Source organism: Moschus berezovskii, chromosome 3 (genome assembly GCF_049115385.1).
Source record: "Moschus berezovskii isolate FMDL1 chromosome 3, NW_MosBer_1.0, whole genome shotgun sequence".
Classification (NCBI taxonomy): domain Eukaryota; kingdom Metazoa; phylum Chordata; class Mammalia; order Artiodactyla; family Moschidae; genus Moschus; species Moschus berezovskii.
In genome coordinates, this window is record NC_142462.1 from 56,503,241 (window position 1) to 56,518,373 (window position 15,133).

Genomic DNA, 15,133 nt, shown 5'->3' on the forward strand with positions numbered 1-15,133 from the left:
GAAACTAATCCCATCACCATAAAACCCAAGACTGTGAGCCACGCGGCAGAGCTGTTCTCCTGGGTTCCCTTACCCTACTGCACCCGGGTGCCCTTCCCAATAAAATCTCTTGTCAGCACTTATCTCCTCGGACAATTCTTGCCCGGGTGTTAGACAAGAGCCCAGTTTCGGGCCCTGGAAGGGGTCCCCTTTCCTGCAACAATAGGTTTCCCAAGAAAATAGGATCCAAAAAATGGGATACAGAGAGGCACCTCTGTGAAGTAGAAATTAAGAGCATCTGCCTTTGTTGGTGTGTGGGGTGAGAGGGGAAGGTTGACAGAAAGTGGAGAGTCTAAAATAGTCATTTCAGAAAATGGAAAAAAGAGAGTTGGCCAGAGAAAAACAAAAATTCTGAGGAGTTGGTTTAGATTAGTCATTCTGTGGAGGCTTCCCAAAGAAACTTTAACACTATAAAAATTACTGTTTTTATATACATTGCTTCACAAATTGTCAGATGATTTAAAATGTAATTATTAAACATAATTAGAATAAACTGCTTGGTCCTATTGAAGAAAGAGGAAAAGCAGCGACCCCAGACCATGATTCTACTTGATAGCTGACTCATCTGCAGCTAATATCCTAACCTTTCCAGGCCTTTGTTTCCTTAACTTAAAAAGTGGATAATTATATCTTCCTCACGTAATTGTTACTGTGGTTGAGATAACAAATGTAAAGTGACTAACACAAAGCCTGGCAAAGAAGGAGCATTCAATAAAGTTTAGTTTCACCCTGAATTCCTAAACTGCCTGCTGGGACAGCTGTAGGACACCTCTGACGTGCTGCTTTCTAAAAGGAAAAGGAAGGAGGCTCCAAAACACAAGCACTTTCTGCTAAGACATCCTGGTTCCTGAGAACATAATCTCAGGGACACCGTTATTGATAAGGGTATAATCTCATCCTGCTAAGCCAGAAACCTGACTGTGTGAAAATAACCCAGAGGACCCAGGTCAGAGGGAGATAGACACACATGACTAAATTCAGACATAAATAATGCTATAAATACAAATATCAATTTACACATGAGGAATGTTGTAAAACGGAGAAGGCAATGGCGAACTACTCCAGTACTCTTGCCTGGAAAATCCCATGGGCGGAGGAGCCTGGTAGGCTAAGTCCATGGGGGTCGCTAAGAGTCGGACACGACTGAGCGACTTCACTTTCACTTTTCACTTTCATACATTGGAGAAGGAAATGGCAACCCACCCCAGTCCAGTGTTCTTGCCTGGAGAATCCCAGGGACAGGGGAGCCTGGTGGGCTGCCGTCTAAGGGGTCGCACAGAGATGGACACAACTGAAGCGACTTAGCAGCAGCAGCAGCAATGTTAAGAATGCTAATACTTAACATTCCGTTCTGTTCCGGCGCTCAGTCGTGTCCGACTCTTTGCGACCCCATGGACTGCAGCCTACCAGGCTTCTCCGTCCATGGTATTCTCCAGGAAAGAATACTGGGGTGGGTTACCGTTTCCTTCTCCAGGGGATCTTCCCAACCCAGGGATCGAACCTAGGTCTCCCGCATTGGAGGCAGACGCTTTAACCTCTGAGCCACCAGGGAAGCCAATGTTAAATCACATTGTTTTAACATTGTGATTAGCATTAGAATGCTAATACTGGCAAGACAGTACATTTTCTCCCTTTAGGAAAATTATGGAGAAGGCCAAATTATTACTTTATATCAATGGAATTTAACAAGAAAATGAGTTAAAAAATATTAATGGTTAATGTCAGCAAACTATAACATAATTGGTGGCTCAGATTGTAAAGAACCTGCTTGCTATGTGGGAGACCTGGGTTCGATCCCTGGGTCGGGAAGATCCCCTGCAAGAAGGCATGGCAACACACTCCAGTATTCTTGCCTGGAGAATCCCCATGGACAAAGGAGCCTGGAGGGCTACAGTCCACAGGGCTGCAAAGAGTCGGACATGACTGAGAGACTAAGCACAGCATAGCCTTAACAAAGAGACACTATTCCCATCCACTAAGCAGAATCTATTTTCCTTCAAATCCTACTGAAACATACAACAAAATTATAGTTCTTTAGTTCCATGCAGATCATTCCACATCTACCCATGTAGATGCACAACATTCAAAATTTTTTTCTTGTTTTTCTTGTTTATAATTTCATTGATTAGATATAGGCAACTGGCTAAACAACTCATGTGATGAGTTGACTCACTAGAAAAGAGTCTGATGCTAGGAGGGACTGGGTGTGGAGACGGGGACGACAGAGAATGAGATGGCTGGATGGCATCACCGACTCAATGGACATGAGTTTGAGTGAACTCCGGGAGTTGGTGATGGACAGGGAGGCCTGGCGTGCTGTGGTTCATGGGGTCGCAAAGAGTCGGACATGACTGAGCTACTGAACTGAACTGAAACAACAATACTTACCCACTTAAATAATCTTTTGGTTAACTTCATAAATCTGCATATATAACACTACCAATATTTAAGGAATATTAATTTCTTAAAAGTTGATCAGTTTAATTTCAATGTGATTTAAAAACTGAAGCAAAGTCATATTTGACAATTATTAAAATGGACATAAAGTAACAACATACATAAAATAGAGTTAGCTTAGGAACTACTATCCTAGAAAATATTTTCCCATTTTAAATATATGAGAATGTAATAAAACAAATTAGTCTTTAAATGATAATCATTTCACCCATCTCTATTAAAAACATTATTTGAGTTCTACAAACTGTGATACTATTTCCTTTCTACCATTTTGGTTTTCATTTCCATGACTCTAAAATACAGTAAAATATTAAGAATTGCATAAAGCAAAGACATGCATACATATACATATATACATAGCAATAAAAACTTCACAGGTAAAAAATATTAAACAGTACATATAAAGAAAGGTTTAATCTCTATCTCTGATGTAGTGATATTATGAACATTAGAGGAATACAAAAATTCTGTGATACTGCCCTTTCTGAAATGTTAATTACTTCTTTTCTTGTAACTAAACAAACTGGGCCAGCACCAATTTTCTATAGAAAGATTGATGTTAATTCAAAACTGACTTGGAATTCCTTGAATATTTCTTTAAGAATGAGGTATCCTCTCTTATTTGACATAGACAAGTATTTTTCAACAGTATGAGCATTTTATCTTCATAGTGAGACCAAGAGTTAACACATAATTTGTGGCAGATAAAACTAAACTCCAGGTTAGAAGTTAGAATCAAAGTTTGTGGGAAAGGAGAGAGTAGTGATTGTGAGTGACAGTGCAGAGACACCAGGAGTGCTGGTGATGTCCCATATCTTGACCTGTGTTTTGATTTCACAAGTGTGCTCACTTTGAAGTATTTCATTCTACATGTGTGTCTATGATTTATTCACTTTTCATTATATACATATAATAATCAACTTTAAAAGTTCATTTAAACATAACTGACATTCAGTTATTTATAACTACAATAGCTAAGAATCAGAAATCAAATATTTCCTTATTTAGAGACTGAAGAACTGAATATTTAAAGAATTATTTCTGTACAATACAAATGCACAAAATGAAATTTTATTTTTCAAAATGAAACTTTTGGTTTGAAGAATATGAATTAAAAATTTGGGTCCAGTACAAATGGAGCAACTATCTGGGTGCAATGCAAATACAGAACTGAGATTTACATTTAATTTGCTGATTCTACTACATCAATATCATTCAGTTCAGTTCAGTCGCTCAGTCGTGTCCGACTCTTTGCGACCCCATGAATCACAGCACGCCAGGCCTTCCTGTCCATCACCAACTCCCGGAGTTCACTCAAACTCATGTCCATCGAATCGGTGATGCCATCCAGCCATCTCATTCTCTGTCGTCCCCTTCTCCTCCTGCCCCCAATCCCTCCCAACATCAGTCTTTTCCAGTGAGTCAACTCTTCGCATGAGGTGGCCAAAGTATTGAAGCTTCAGCTTCAGCATCAATACCATTCCGTTCCGTCGCTCAGTCGTGTCCAACTCTTTGCGACCCCGTGGACTACAGCCTACCAGACTTCTCTGTCCATGGGATTCTCCAGGCAAGAATACTGGAGTGGGTTACCGTTTCCTTCTCCAGGGGATCTTCCCGACCCAGGGATCAAACCCGGGTCTCCCGCACTGGAGGCAGATGCTTTAACCTCTGAGCCACCAGGAAAGCCAATACCAATACCATTAGGCTCTTCTAATTCAGAAAATTAAGTATCAGGAAAATGGTACCTTAGGAGAAATCTTGAGAAATTTCTAAAAATATTTCTGGCACCGTGATTATTAAGAGTGGCAAACTAAACCATTTACTAGATGTATGACCTCTGACCAATTATTAAGCTTTCAGTTTCCCCATTTGTAAAATGGAAACAGCAATAATACCATCCTAACTGGATCATTGAAAAGCTTAAATGAGTACCAGTGACTTGGACAAAGGAAGCCTATTCAACATCTGTTAACCATCTATCTACATATACATATGATATTTAAAATACATTTCATATTATATGTAATACACATTAGAATCTATTTTAAGTAGAATTAAATAAACATACTTTAAAATTTTTTCCTGTACTTACATTATGCCTACTCTCGAATTAAAATCACAGACATAGTTCCTCAGTAATAAGGATTACATTATTTTAAACACAAAATCAAATGTTCATCTATATATGACATTTTTCACATTAAAAAAGCAATATTATTTTTATTACCTGAGTCTCCACACCCTGCTCCAGTAGGCGCTTAGCTTGATTTTCCACTTCAAGTCGAGCTCTTGCAACAAAAAGTAGATCATTTTCTATCACTTCTATTCCAGAAAGGTCTATTCCTTGAGAAAGATAATCTATTTAAAAAAATACACACATTTAAATATTTCAATACTGAATAAATATAAAGGTATCAAAACATCATGTCTAACTTCTGCAAAATGTTAAAAACTTGCTGTTGAACACTATTCCCTTTCAAAATTTGTATTTTAAGAAACAGAATTACCCAAACATTCTCTACCTAATAAGAACTTTACTCTGGAGGAAAATGTTTCAAACATCACAGAATTGATAAAGCAAGAATTGAATTACGATTATTATAAATTCAAAGTAATGTCAACAGGTTACCAAAAAACTGTGCCAAATTAGTATAAATAAATATCCTGATGAACTTTGAAATTTCTCAAGCTGCATGACAGGGAATGGCTACCCACTGCAGTTTTCTTGCCTGGAGAATTCCTTGGACAGAGGTAGGCTATAATCCATGGGGTCACAAAGAGTTGGACACAACTGGACAACTAACACTTTTCACTTTCATTCTAAGTTCAATAAAATTTTTTTAAGAAGTAACATGCAAAAGTTTTAAAATACATAAAACGTGCTAAAAAGGCAAATTTTGAAATATGAGACCACTACTCACACTTAACAATTAAACCTTAGTAAGTGTGGAATAGAAAGCCAGAACTATCTTTCTAGCCACTTAATACTAATACCTGTTGACTCGTTTTATGTATCAAGAATATATGTGAAAAAACTAAAGTGATCTACGTGGATTTAACATATTTATCCTCTCTTTAGTAAGAAAATGATAAGCCTAGTAATTTTAGCAGAAAAGAAATGATACTACTCAACTCCATGTTTACTTAAATTGAGAAAATCTAACTTAATAGACTAAAGAAAAAGAGATTCAACTGAATGACCTGAGATAGGTATCAAAAGAATGAATAAGACTTTTATTTAATATAGTTTGGAGGTCCTATCCATAGCAATCAGAGAAGAAAAATAAAAGGAATCCAAACTGGAAAGGAAGAAGTAAAAATGTCACTGTATGCCAATGACATGATACTATACATAGAAAACCCTAAAGATGCTACCAGAAAACTACAAGAGGTAATCAATGATTTTGGTAAAGTTTCAGGATATAAAATTAACATACAAAAATCTGTATTAACCAATGATGAACTATCAAAAGAGGAAGTAAGGAAACAATGCCATTTACCACAGCACCAAAAAGAATAAAATACCTAGAAATAAATCTACCTAAGGACGCAAAAGATCTAAACTCCAAAAACTGTAAGATGCTGGTAAAATAAACTGAAGACAATACAAACAGATGGAAAGATATACTGTATCCTTAAACTGGAAAAATCAACACTATTAAAGAAACTATACTACCCAAGGCAATATACAGGTTCAATGCAATCTCTATGAAATCACCAATGGCATTTTTCACAGAACTAGAACAAACAAGTTTTTAATTTGTACAGAAACACAGAAGACCCTGAATATCAAACAATCTTAAGAAAAAGGAATGGAGCTGGAGGAATCATACTCTCTGACTTCAGACTGTACTACAAGGTCACAGTAACTGAGACAGTCTATGTATGCATGCCTACTCACTCGTGTTCGACACTTGCAACCCCAGGACTCTAGCCCACCAGGCTCCTCTATCCATGGAATTTTCCAGGCAATAATACTGGAGGGGGCTGCAATTTCCTTCTCCAGAGGATCTTCCCAACCTAGGGAGCAAACCCCGTCTCTTGTGTCACCTTCATTGGCAGGAGAACTCTTAACCATAGAGCCACCTGGGAAGTCCAGTATAGTACTGGTATAAAACAGACACATAGATCACTAGAAGAGGATAGGTAGCCCAGAAATAAAACCATGCACTTATGGTCAATTACCCTACAACAAGAAAGAAAAATGTACAATGGAGAAAAGATAGTCTCTTCAATAAGTGATGCTGGGGAAACTGGACAGTTACATGTAAAAGAATGAAATCAGAACATTCACTAACATATTTGAAAATAAACTAAAAATGGCTTCAAGACCTAAATATAAGACATGACAACATAAAACTTCTAGGAGAGGACACAAGCAAGATGTTCTTTGACATAAATCGTGGCAATACTTTCCTAGATCAGTCTCCCAAGGCAAAATAAACAGAAACAAAAATAAACAAAGGGGATCTAATTAACCTTACAAGCTTTGTCCAGAAAAGGGACCATCAATAAATGAAAAGACAATCTGCAGACCAGGAGAAAATATTTGGAAACAATAACCAAGAAGGTATTAATATCCAGAATACATGAACAGCTCAAACAACTCAGTACTGTAAAAACATACAAACCAATCAAAAAATTGGCAGAATACCTAAATCAACGTTTCTCTAAAGAAGACATAAAGATGGCCAACAAGCGCATGAAAAGATGCTTCAATATCACTAATTATTAGAGAAATGGAAATCAAACACAATGAAGTACTTTTTGATGGTTAGTCATTCTTACTTATCTTCTTCCACTCCCATTTATGGAATCTATGGCTTCCTTAGTGACTAGTATTATCTCCTTCCACAAATCCTCCTCTGCAATACAAATCCTCTCTAAGAGTTCAAAATTCTTACTTCTTTTACTAGCATCCTCCTCTGTATAAAAGAAAATAAAAAGAAGAGTAATTATGGTTTGCTAAATAACTCAGCTATGCATTTACTTTTCCTAATAATGTTACCACTACATTATTTATTTGGGATAAGAGAGATGAGAGAAGAGCACATATGTGAAGTTTGGATGGTGCTGGAAGAAATAAAGGAGGCTAAATTTTCATGTTTCAAAGTGGGAAGTCAAAGAAGATAAAAAATTAAGAAGTAGAAATACAGGCAGGTGATTCAGAGCTATGGAGGTAAATACCCAAAAAAGAAAAAATGTTGAAAATGGTGGCCTCCAGGGAAAAGTAAATGGGGCAGAAACAAGACAAGTGATTGCTATTTGTAACAATAAATTTTGTAGAACTATTTGAGTATGTTACACATGCATAACTTTCATAACAAATAAAACATGGGAAGAGTACATGGTAAGTCAAGAAAAACAGAACTTGAAAAAAGATGGCTAGTTCATGAAAAATTTGTATCCTCTAAATTAATGATTCTGTTTCTAAAATAAGTAATACTTAAAAAGAAGAAAAAAGTGAATAATTTAGACAAAAAGATATTTTCTACTATGTTAACTGCAACAATATATACATACATGTAAATATATGTGCACATGCATGTTTATGTGTGAGTATATATACACACACGTGTGCGTATATATACATATAAAAAGAAACATTGTAAATGAGATAAAACCACTTTGGAAATCAACTTGGATAATCTAGTAAGATTCCATATGAATACTCCATTACTAAAATATACCATTCCTAAGCTCATTCCATATAACTCGGAGAATTCTTAGATTTGTAATTTGGAAGACATGTACAAGAATGTTCATAACAGCACTGTCAAAAACAAAGTTATATATAACTGAAATGGAAATAATGTATATATACTGAGATAACGTGTATAACTGAAATCAACTGGAGAACAAACAAAAGCATTCCTTCAGAATACTACTATAGAAGGGCAAAACCAATGACAAGTATACACATCAATGTGTCTCTCAATAACATAATATTAAGGAAGAAGAAAACATTTTAGAAGAATACACACAGCCAGAGGTAATTTATAGTAAAACATGTATGATTAAACAATATACTATATACATATACAAACAATGACATTTGGAAAAGTTACAGAGATAGGCAATACAACATGCTTATAATATTATAAAATAAACTTGCTAGGTAGTATTTGTATTTTATACACGCTAAGTGTTTTTTGCATTTTTATATTTTTCTATTGAATATTAAAATACATGAACCAATGGCAAGATTACAGTACAATAAACAAAAAGTTACAAGAGTTATAACTGTATTTCACATGTTCAAAACAGAAAAGACTAAACACGTTAGTAAAAACATGGGTAATAAAGTGAGGCACAAATTGAACTTCTAGAGATAAGTTCAAATTCTAAAAGGGATTAATGGCATATGAGACACTGCAAGAAAAACAGAATATACTGTCTCATGAAGAAGAGTTTGATGCTAGAATACTTAACAGATAACTGAATAAAGGGTTTTCTTTTCCTTTAAAAATATCATGCTCTTGAAATAATTTTTGAAAATCAGGAAACTATTTCAAAAGGGGGAAATTATATAATGCCAGAACACAGAGGCCACAACTGCCAAGTGGATTATTGGAATATACATGAATATGTCTGAGAAATTTATGAATCCTCAAATTCTTAAGCAGCATTAAAATAGCACATATCCTCCCCCCCGGATATTTATGTAAAGAGAGCAGAAGAAGCAAAAATTGACATACAGGGACTGGGCAGCTGGCTACACTGATGAAAGTGACTCCCTCCTACACACCAACTTTGCAAAGAGCACAACGCAGATAAGTGCCTCAGAGAAATTTCAAGCAACCTTCAGATATTCCTAAAATACTTAAAATCTTGTTTGTGCTTAAAATAAAAGGTCTACTATATTCCTTTAAATTCTTACCCTACTTTTTAAACCACCCACAAGTTACTGTGTGCCTGTTTTTATCTTTAATTATATTTATTTACAATGTCTTCTTTATTAACAATTTTATAAACATTCACCCATAATACGTATAAATATCAGCTCTTGACGACTGCCCAATATTTCATCAAACAAATGATCAAAAATTACTGAATCGTCTACCTAAATGTAATAACCATTTATAATAAATACATACAAAAACTTTAATTATATCCTTGAGAAAAGAAAAAGAATTAATAAATCAAAGTAACAGTTTTAAGCCTGTTGATACAAATTATCAAACTATTTTTCAAAATGACTGTACTACTTTAAACATTCTCCCAATAATCTATGGGAGTTTCTTAATCATAGATGGCACTGGATATTACCATTGTATTGAGTATTTCATATGCTACTCAGTAGAGTTCAGTTCAGTCGCTCAGTCATGTCCAACTCTTTGCGACCCCATGAATCACAGCACGCCAGGCCTCCTGGTCCATCACCAACTCCCGGAGTTCACTCAAACTCATGTCCATCGAGTCGGTGATGCCATCCAGCCATCTCATTCTCTGTTGTCCCCTTATCCTCCTGCCCCCAATCCCTCCCAGCATCAGAGTCTTTTCCAGTGAGTCAACTCGTCACATGAGGTGCCCAAAGTATTGCAGTTTCAGCTTTAGCATCAGTCCTTCCAATGAACACCCAGGATTGATCTCCTTTAGGATGGACTGGTTGGATCTCCTTGCAGTCCAAGGGACTCTCAAGAGTCTTCTCCAGCACCACAGTTCAAAAGCATCAATTCTTCGGTGATCAGCTTTCTTCACAGTCCAACTCTCACATCCATACATGACCACTGGAAAAACCATAGCCTTGACTAGATGGACCTTTGTTGGCAAAGTAATGTCTCTGCTTTTTAATATACTATCTAGGTTGGTCATCACTTTCCTTCCAAGGGGTAAGCGTCTTATAATTTCATGGCTGCAGTCAGCATCCACAGTGATTTTTGAGCCCAAAAAAATAAACTCTGATGCTGTTTCCCCATCTATTTCCCATGAAGTGATGGGACCAGATGCCACGATCTTTGTTTTCTGAATGTTGAGCTTCAAGCCAACCTTTTCACTCTCCTCTTTCACTTTCATCAAGAGGCTTTTGAGTTCCTCTTCACTTTCTGCCATAAGGGTGGTGTCATCTGCATATCTGAGGTTATTGATATTTCTCCCGGCAATCTTAATTCCAGCTTGTGCTTCTTCCAGCCCAGCGTTCCTCATGATGTACTCTACATATAAGTTATATAAGCAGGGTGACAATATACAACCTTGACGTACTCCTTTTCCTCTTTGGAACCAGTCTGTTGTTCCATGTACAGTTCAAACTGTTGCTTCCTGACCTGCATACACGTTTCTCAAGAGGCAGGTCAGGTGGTCTGGGATTCCCATCTCTTTCAGAATGTTCCACAGTTTATTGTGATCCACACAGTCAAAGACTTTGGCATAGTCAAGGAAGCAGAAATAGATGCTCTTCTGGAACTCTCTTGCCTTCTCCATGATCCAGTGGATGTTGGCAATTTGAACTCTGGTGCCTCTGCCTTTTCTAAAACCTGCTTGAACATCTGGGAGTTCACGGTTCACATACTGCTGAAGCCTGGCTTGGAGAATTTTGAGCATGACTTTACTAGCGTGTGAGATGAGTGCAATTGTGCGGTAGTTTGAGCATTCTTTGGCATTGCCTTTCTTTGGCATTGGGATGAAGACTGACCTTTTCCAGTCCTGTGGCCACTGCTGAGTTTTCCAAATTTGCTGGCATATTGAGTGCAGCACTTTCTCAGCATCATCTTTCAGGATTTGAAATAGCTCAACGGACTTCCATCACCTCCACTAGCTTTGTTCATAGTGATGCTTTCTAAGGCCACTTGACTTCACTTTCCAAGATGTCTGGCTCTAGGTCAGTGATCACGCCATCGTGATTATCTTGGTCATGAAGATCTTTTTTGTACAGTTCTTCCATGTATTCTTGCCACCTCCTCTTAATATCTTCTGCTTCTGTTAGGTCCATACCATTTCTAGCCTTTATCGAGCCCATCTTTGCACGAAATGTTCCCTTGTAATCTCTCATTTTCTTGAAGAGATCTCTTGTTCTTCCTATTCTGTTGTTTTCCTCTATTTCTTTGCATTGATCGCTGAGGAAGGCTTTCCTATCTCTCCTTGCTATTCTTTGGAAATATCTTTCCTTTTCTCCTTCGCTTTTCGCTTCTCTTCTTTTCACAGCTAATTGTAAGGCCTCCTCACACGGCCATTTTGCTTTTTTGCATTTCTTTTCCATGGGAATGGTCTTGGTCCCTGTCTCCTGTACAGTTTCACAAACCTCCGTTCATAGTTCATCAGGCACTCTATCAGATCTAGTCCCTTAAATCTATTTCTCACTTCCACTGTATAATCATAAGGGATTTGATTTAGGTCATATCTGAGTGGTCTAGTGATTTTCCCTACTTTCTTCAATTTACGTCTGAATTTGGCAATAAGGAGTTCATGATCTGAGCCACAGTCAGCTCCTGGTCTTGTTTTTGCTAACTGTATACAGCTTCTCCATCTTTGGCTGCAAAGAATATAATCAATCTGATTTCGGTGTTGACCATCTGGTGATGTCCATGTGTAGAGTCCTCTCTTGTGTTGTTGGAAGAGGGTGTTTGCTATGACCAGTGTGTTCTCTTGGCAAAACTCTATTAGCCTTTGCCCTGCTTCATTCCGTGCTCCAAGGCCAAATTTGCCTGTTACTCCAGGTGTTTCTTGACTTCCTACTTTTGCATTCCAGTCCCCTATAATGAAAAGGACATCTTTTTTGGGTGTTAGTTCTAAAAGGTCTTGTAGGTCTTCACAGAACCGTTCAACTTCGGCTTCTGCTAGAAGGTTCTTATTGATGGTTTGACATGAATTTCTAAATGGTAAGGCTGAGTAACTTTTACTATCTATATTTTCTTTGGGGAATCTCTGTAATTTTTACTCCCTATCTTTTTATATTACATTACTGTGTATAAATTATATAATAATATTCACTGTTTGCCTATCATATTTGCTATAAATATGTTCCCAGCCTGTTGGCAACATGTTAATTTATTTATATATTACTTCCTAACACCATTTCCAGAAAACAGTCATTCAATAATATTATCTAAAAAGCTCTGCATTAGATTTTTTTTACAGAGCCCTGATTATTTAGAAATTTCAGATTAAAGCCTGTCTTTTACAAAAGCAAATAGCAACACGTAAAGCTATGATTTATAAAGAGTTATCCAGCACACTGATGAATAATATTCTGGAGAGGAAAGCTGTCATTGTAGACTCCATTCAATAAAATGTTTATCTTTAAATTAAAATAAATAGTATTGTAAGATCACGGCTTATTACAACAACTACATTTTAACTTGTTCTGCTAAAACACAGTTCCTAGAGAATACTGAGCTCAATAGCAAATTTAAATTAAGACAAAACAAACAACCATCACAAAACACTGAACAATATGGATGCTGCAGGGTTACAATATTGATAAAATTAACTTGTCTAATCAATAATGAGATCTACTGTCCAATTACTGAAGATATCATCACCATCATCATAATAAAAACAACATCAACATCTTCATCACAGAAAAGTAGTTTTTTACTTGTTACAAATGGCTAAGTCTAAGATAGGGTTGTTTTAAAACAACCTCCGTCCTCAATAATAATTTCTTTCACTAAAGAAATCTTAGAAAAGACATAAAGAGGAAAAAGTCAAAAACTCCAACTAAACTTCAACAATGCCATCTACATACACATATTGATTTTCATTGATTTGTTTATATTTTACATATTTTAATCGTATTTAAGTTTACATAATGAATCTGGTGACAAAACAGGTCTACAAGAAAAATTATTTTCATGAAAAATGTTTAATACATACATACACAGTGATTTCAATAATCTGTGATATAATTGAAAACAATTATATTAAAATATGAAATATCTGAATATATGAAACCATAATGAAATTATAAAGCAAAATTTTTCAAAAGTAATGTGGCATTTTAATAAAAGTAAAACTGACAGAACAGACAACAAAGTAAAATGGGTTTAAAAGGTACAAGATTTTAATATATAATAACCAAAATACAACAGATAGGAAAATTTATTTTTAAAAAGTTATCTCTACATCTAAAGCAACTAGAAAAGGAAGAAATGAAGAACCCCAGGGTCAGTAGAAGGAAAGAAATCATAAAAATTAGGGCAGAGATAAATGCAAAAGAAACAAAAGAGACCATAGCAAAAATCAACAAAGCCAAAAGCTGGTTCTTTGAGAAGGTGAATAAAATTGACAAACCACTAGCCAGACTCATCAAGAAACAAAGGGAGAAGAACCAAATCAATAAAATTAGAAATGAAAATGGAGAGATCACAACTGACAACACAGAAATACAAAGGATTATTAGAGAATACTATCAGCAATTATATGGCAATAAAATGAATAACCTGGAAGAAATGGACAAATTCCTAGAAAAGTACAACTTTCCAAAACTGAACCAGGAAGAAATAGAAAATCTGAACAAACCCATCACAAGCACGGAAATTGAAACTGTAATCAAAAATCTCCCAGCAAACAAAAGCCCAGGTCCAGACGGCTTCACAGCTGAATTCTACCAAAAATTTAGAGAAGAGCTAACACCTATTCTACTCAAACTCTTCCAGAAAATTGCTGAGGAAGGGAAACTTCCAAACTCATTCTATGAGGCCACCATCACCCTAATCCCAAAACCTGGTAAAGACCCCACAAAAAAAGAAAACTATAGGCCAATATCACTGATGAACATAGATGCAAAAATCCTTAACAAAATTCTAGCAATCAGAATCCAACAACACATTAAGAAGATCATACATCATGACCAAGTGGGCTTTATCCCAGGAATGCAAGGATTCTTCAATATACGCAAATCAATCAACGTAATACACCACATTAACAAACTGAAAAATAAAAATCATATGATTATCTCAATAGATGCAGAGAAAGCCTTCGACAAAATTCAACATCCATTTTTGATAAAAACTCTCCAGAAAGTGGGAATTGAAGGGACATACCTCAACATAATAAAAGCTATATATGACAAACCCACAGCAAACATTATCCTCAATGGTGAAAAACTGAAAGCATTTCCCCTAAAATCAGGAACAAGACAAGGGTGCCCACTCTCACCACTACTATTCAACATAGTTCTGGAAGTTTTGGCCACAGCAATCAGAGCAGAAAAAGACATAAAAGGAATACAAATTGGAAAAGAAGAAGTAAAGCTTTCACTGTTCGCTGATGACATGATCCTCTACACAGAAAACCCTAAAGACTCTACCAGAAAACTACTAGAGCTAATCAATGATTAGAGCAAAGTTGCAGGATATAAAATCAACACACAGAAATCCCTTGCATTCCTATACACTAATAATGAGAAAATAGAAAGAGAAATTAAGGAAACTATTCCATTCACTGTTGCAATGAAAACAATTAAATACTTAGGAATATATCTACCTAAGGAAACAAAAGACTTGTACATAGAAAACTATAAAACACTAGTGAAAGTAATCAAAGAGGACATGAATAGATGGAGAAATATACCGTGTTCGTGGATTGGAAGAATAAATATTGTAAAAATGAGTATACTACCCAAAGGTAGTATACAAAGCCACAGTCATCAAGACATTATGGTACTGGCATAAAGACAGAAATATAGATCAATGGAACA

The 15,133-nt window shown here is 36.1% G+C and overlaps 1 protein-coding gene across 1 annotated transcript in view; it reads right to left on the reverse strand.

Moving 5' to 3' along the window:
• COG5 (component of oligomeric golgi complex 5) overlaps positions 1-15,133 on the reverse strand; it is a 287,797-nt gene that overhangs the window by 157,537 nt on the left and 115,127 nt on the right. The window contains exon 7 of the mRNA XM_088834301.1: positions 4,724-4,854. Within this exon, the coding sequence (XP_088690427.1) occupies positions 4,724-4,854 (131 nt within the window). The remainder of the gene's footprint in view (positions 1-4,723; positions 4,855-15,133) is intronic.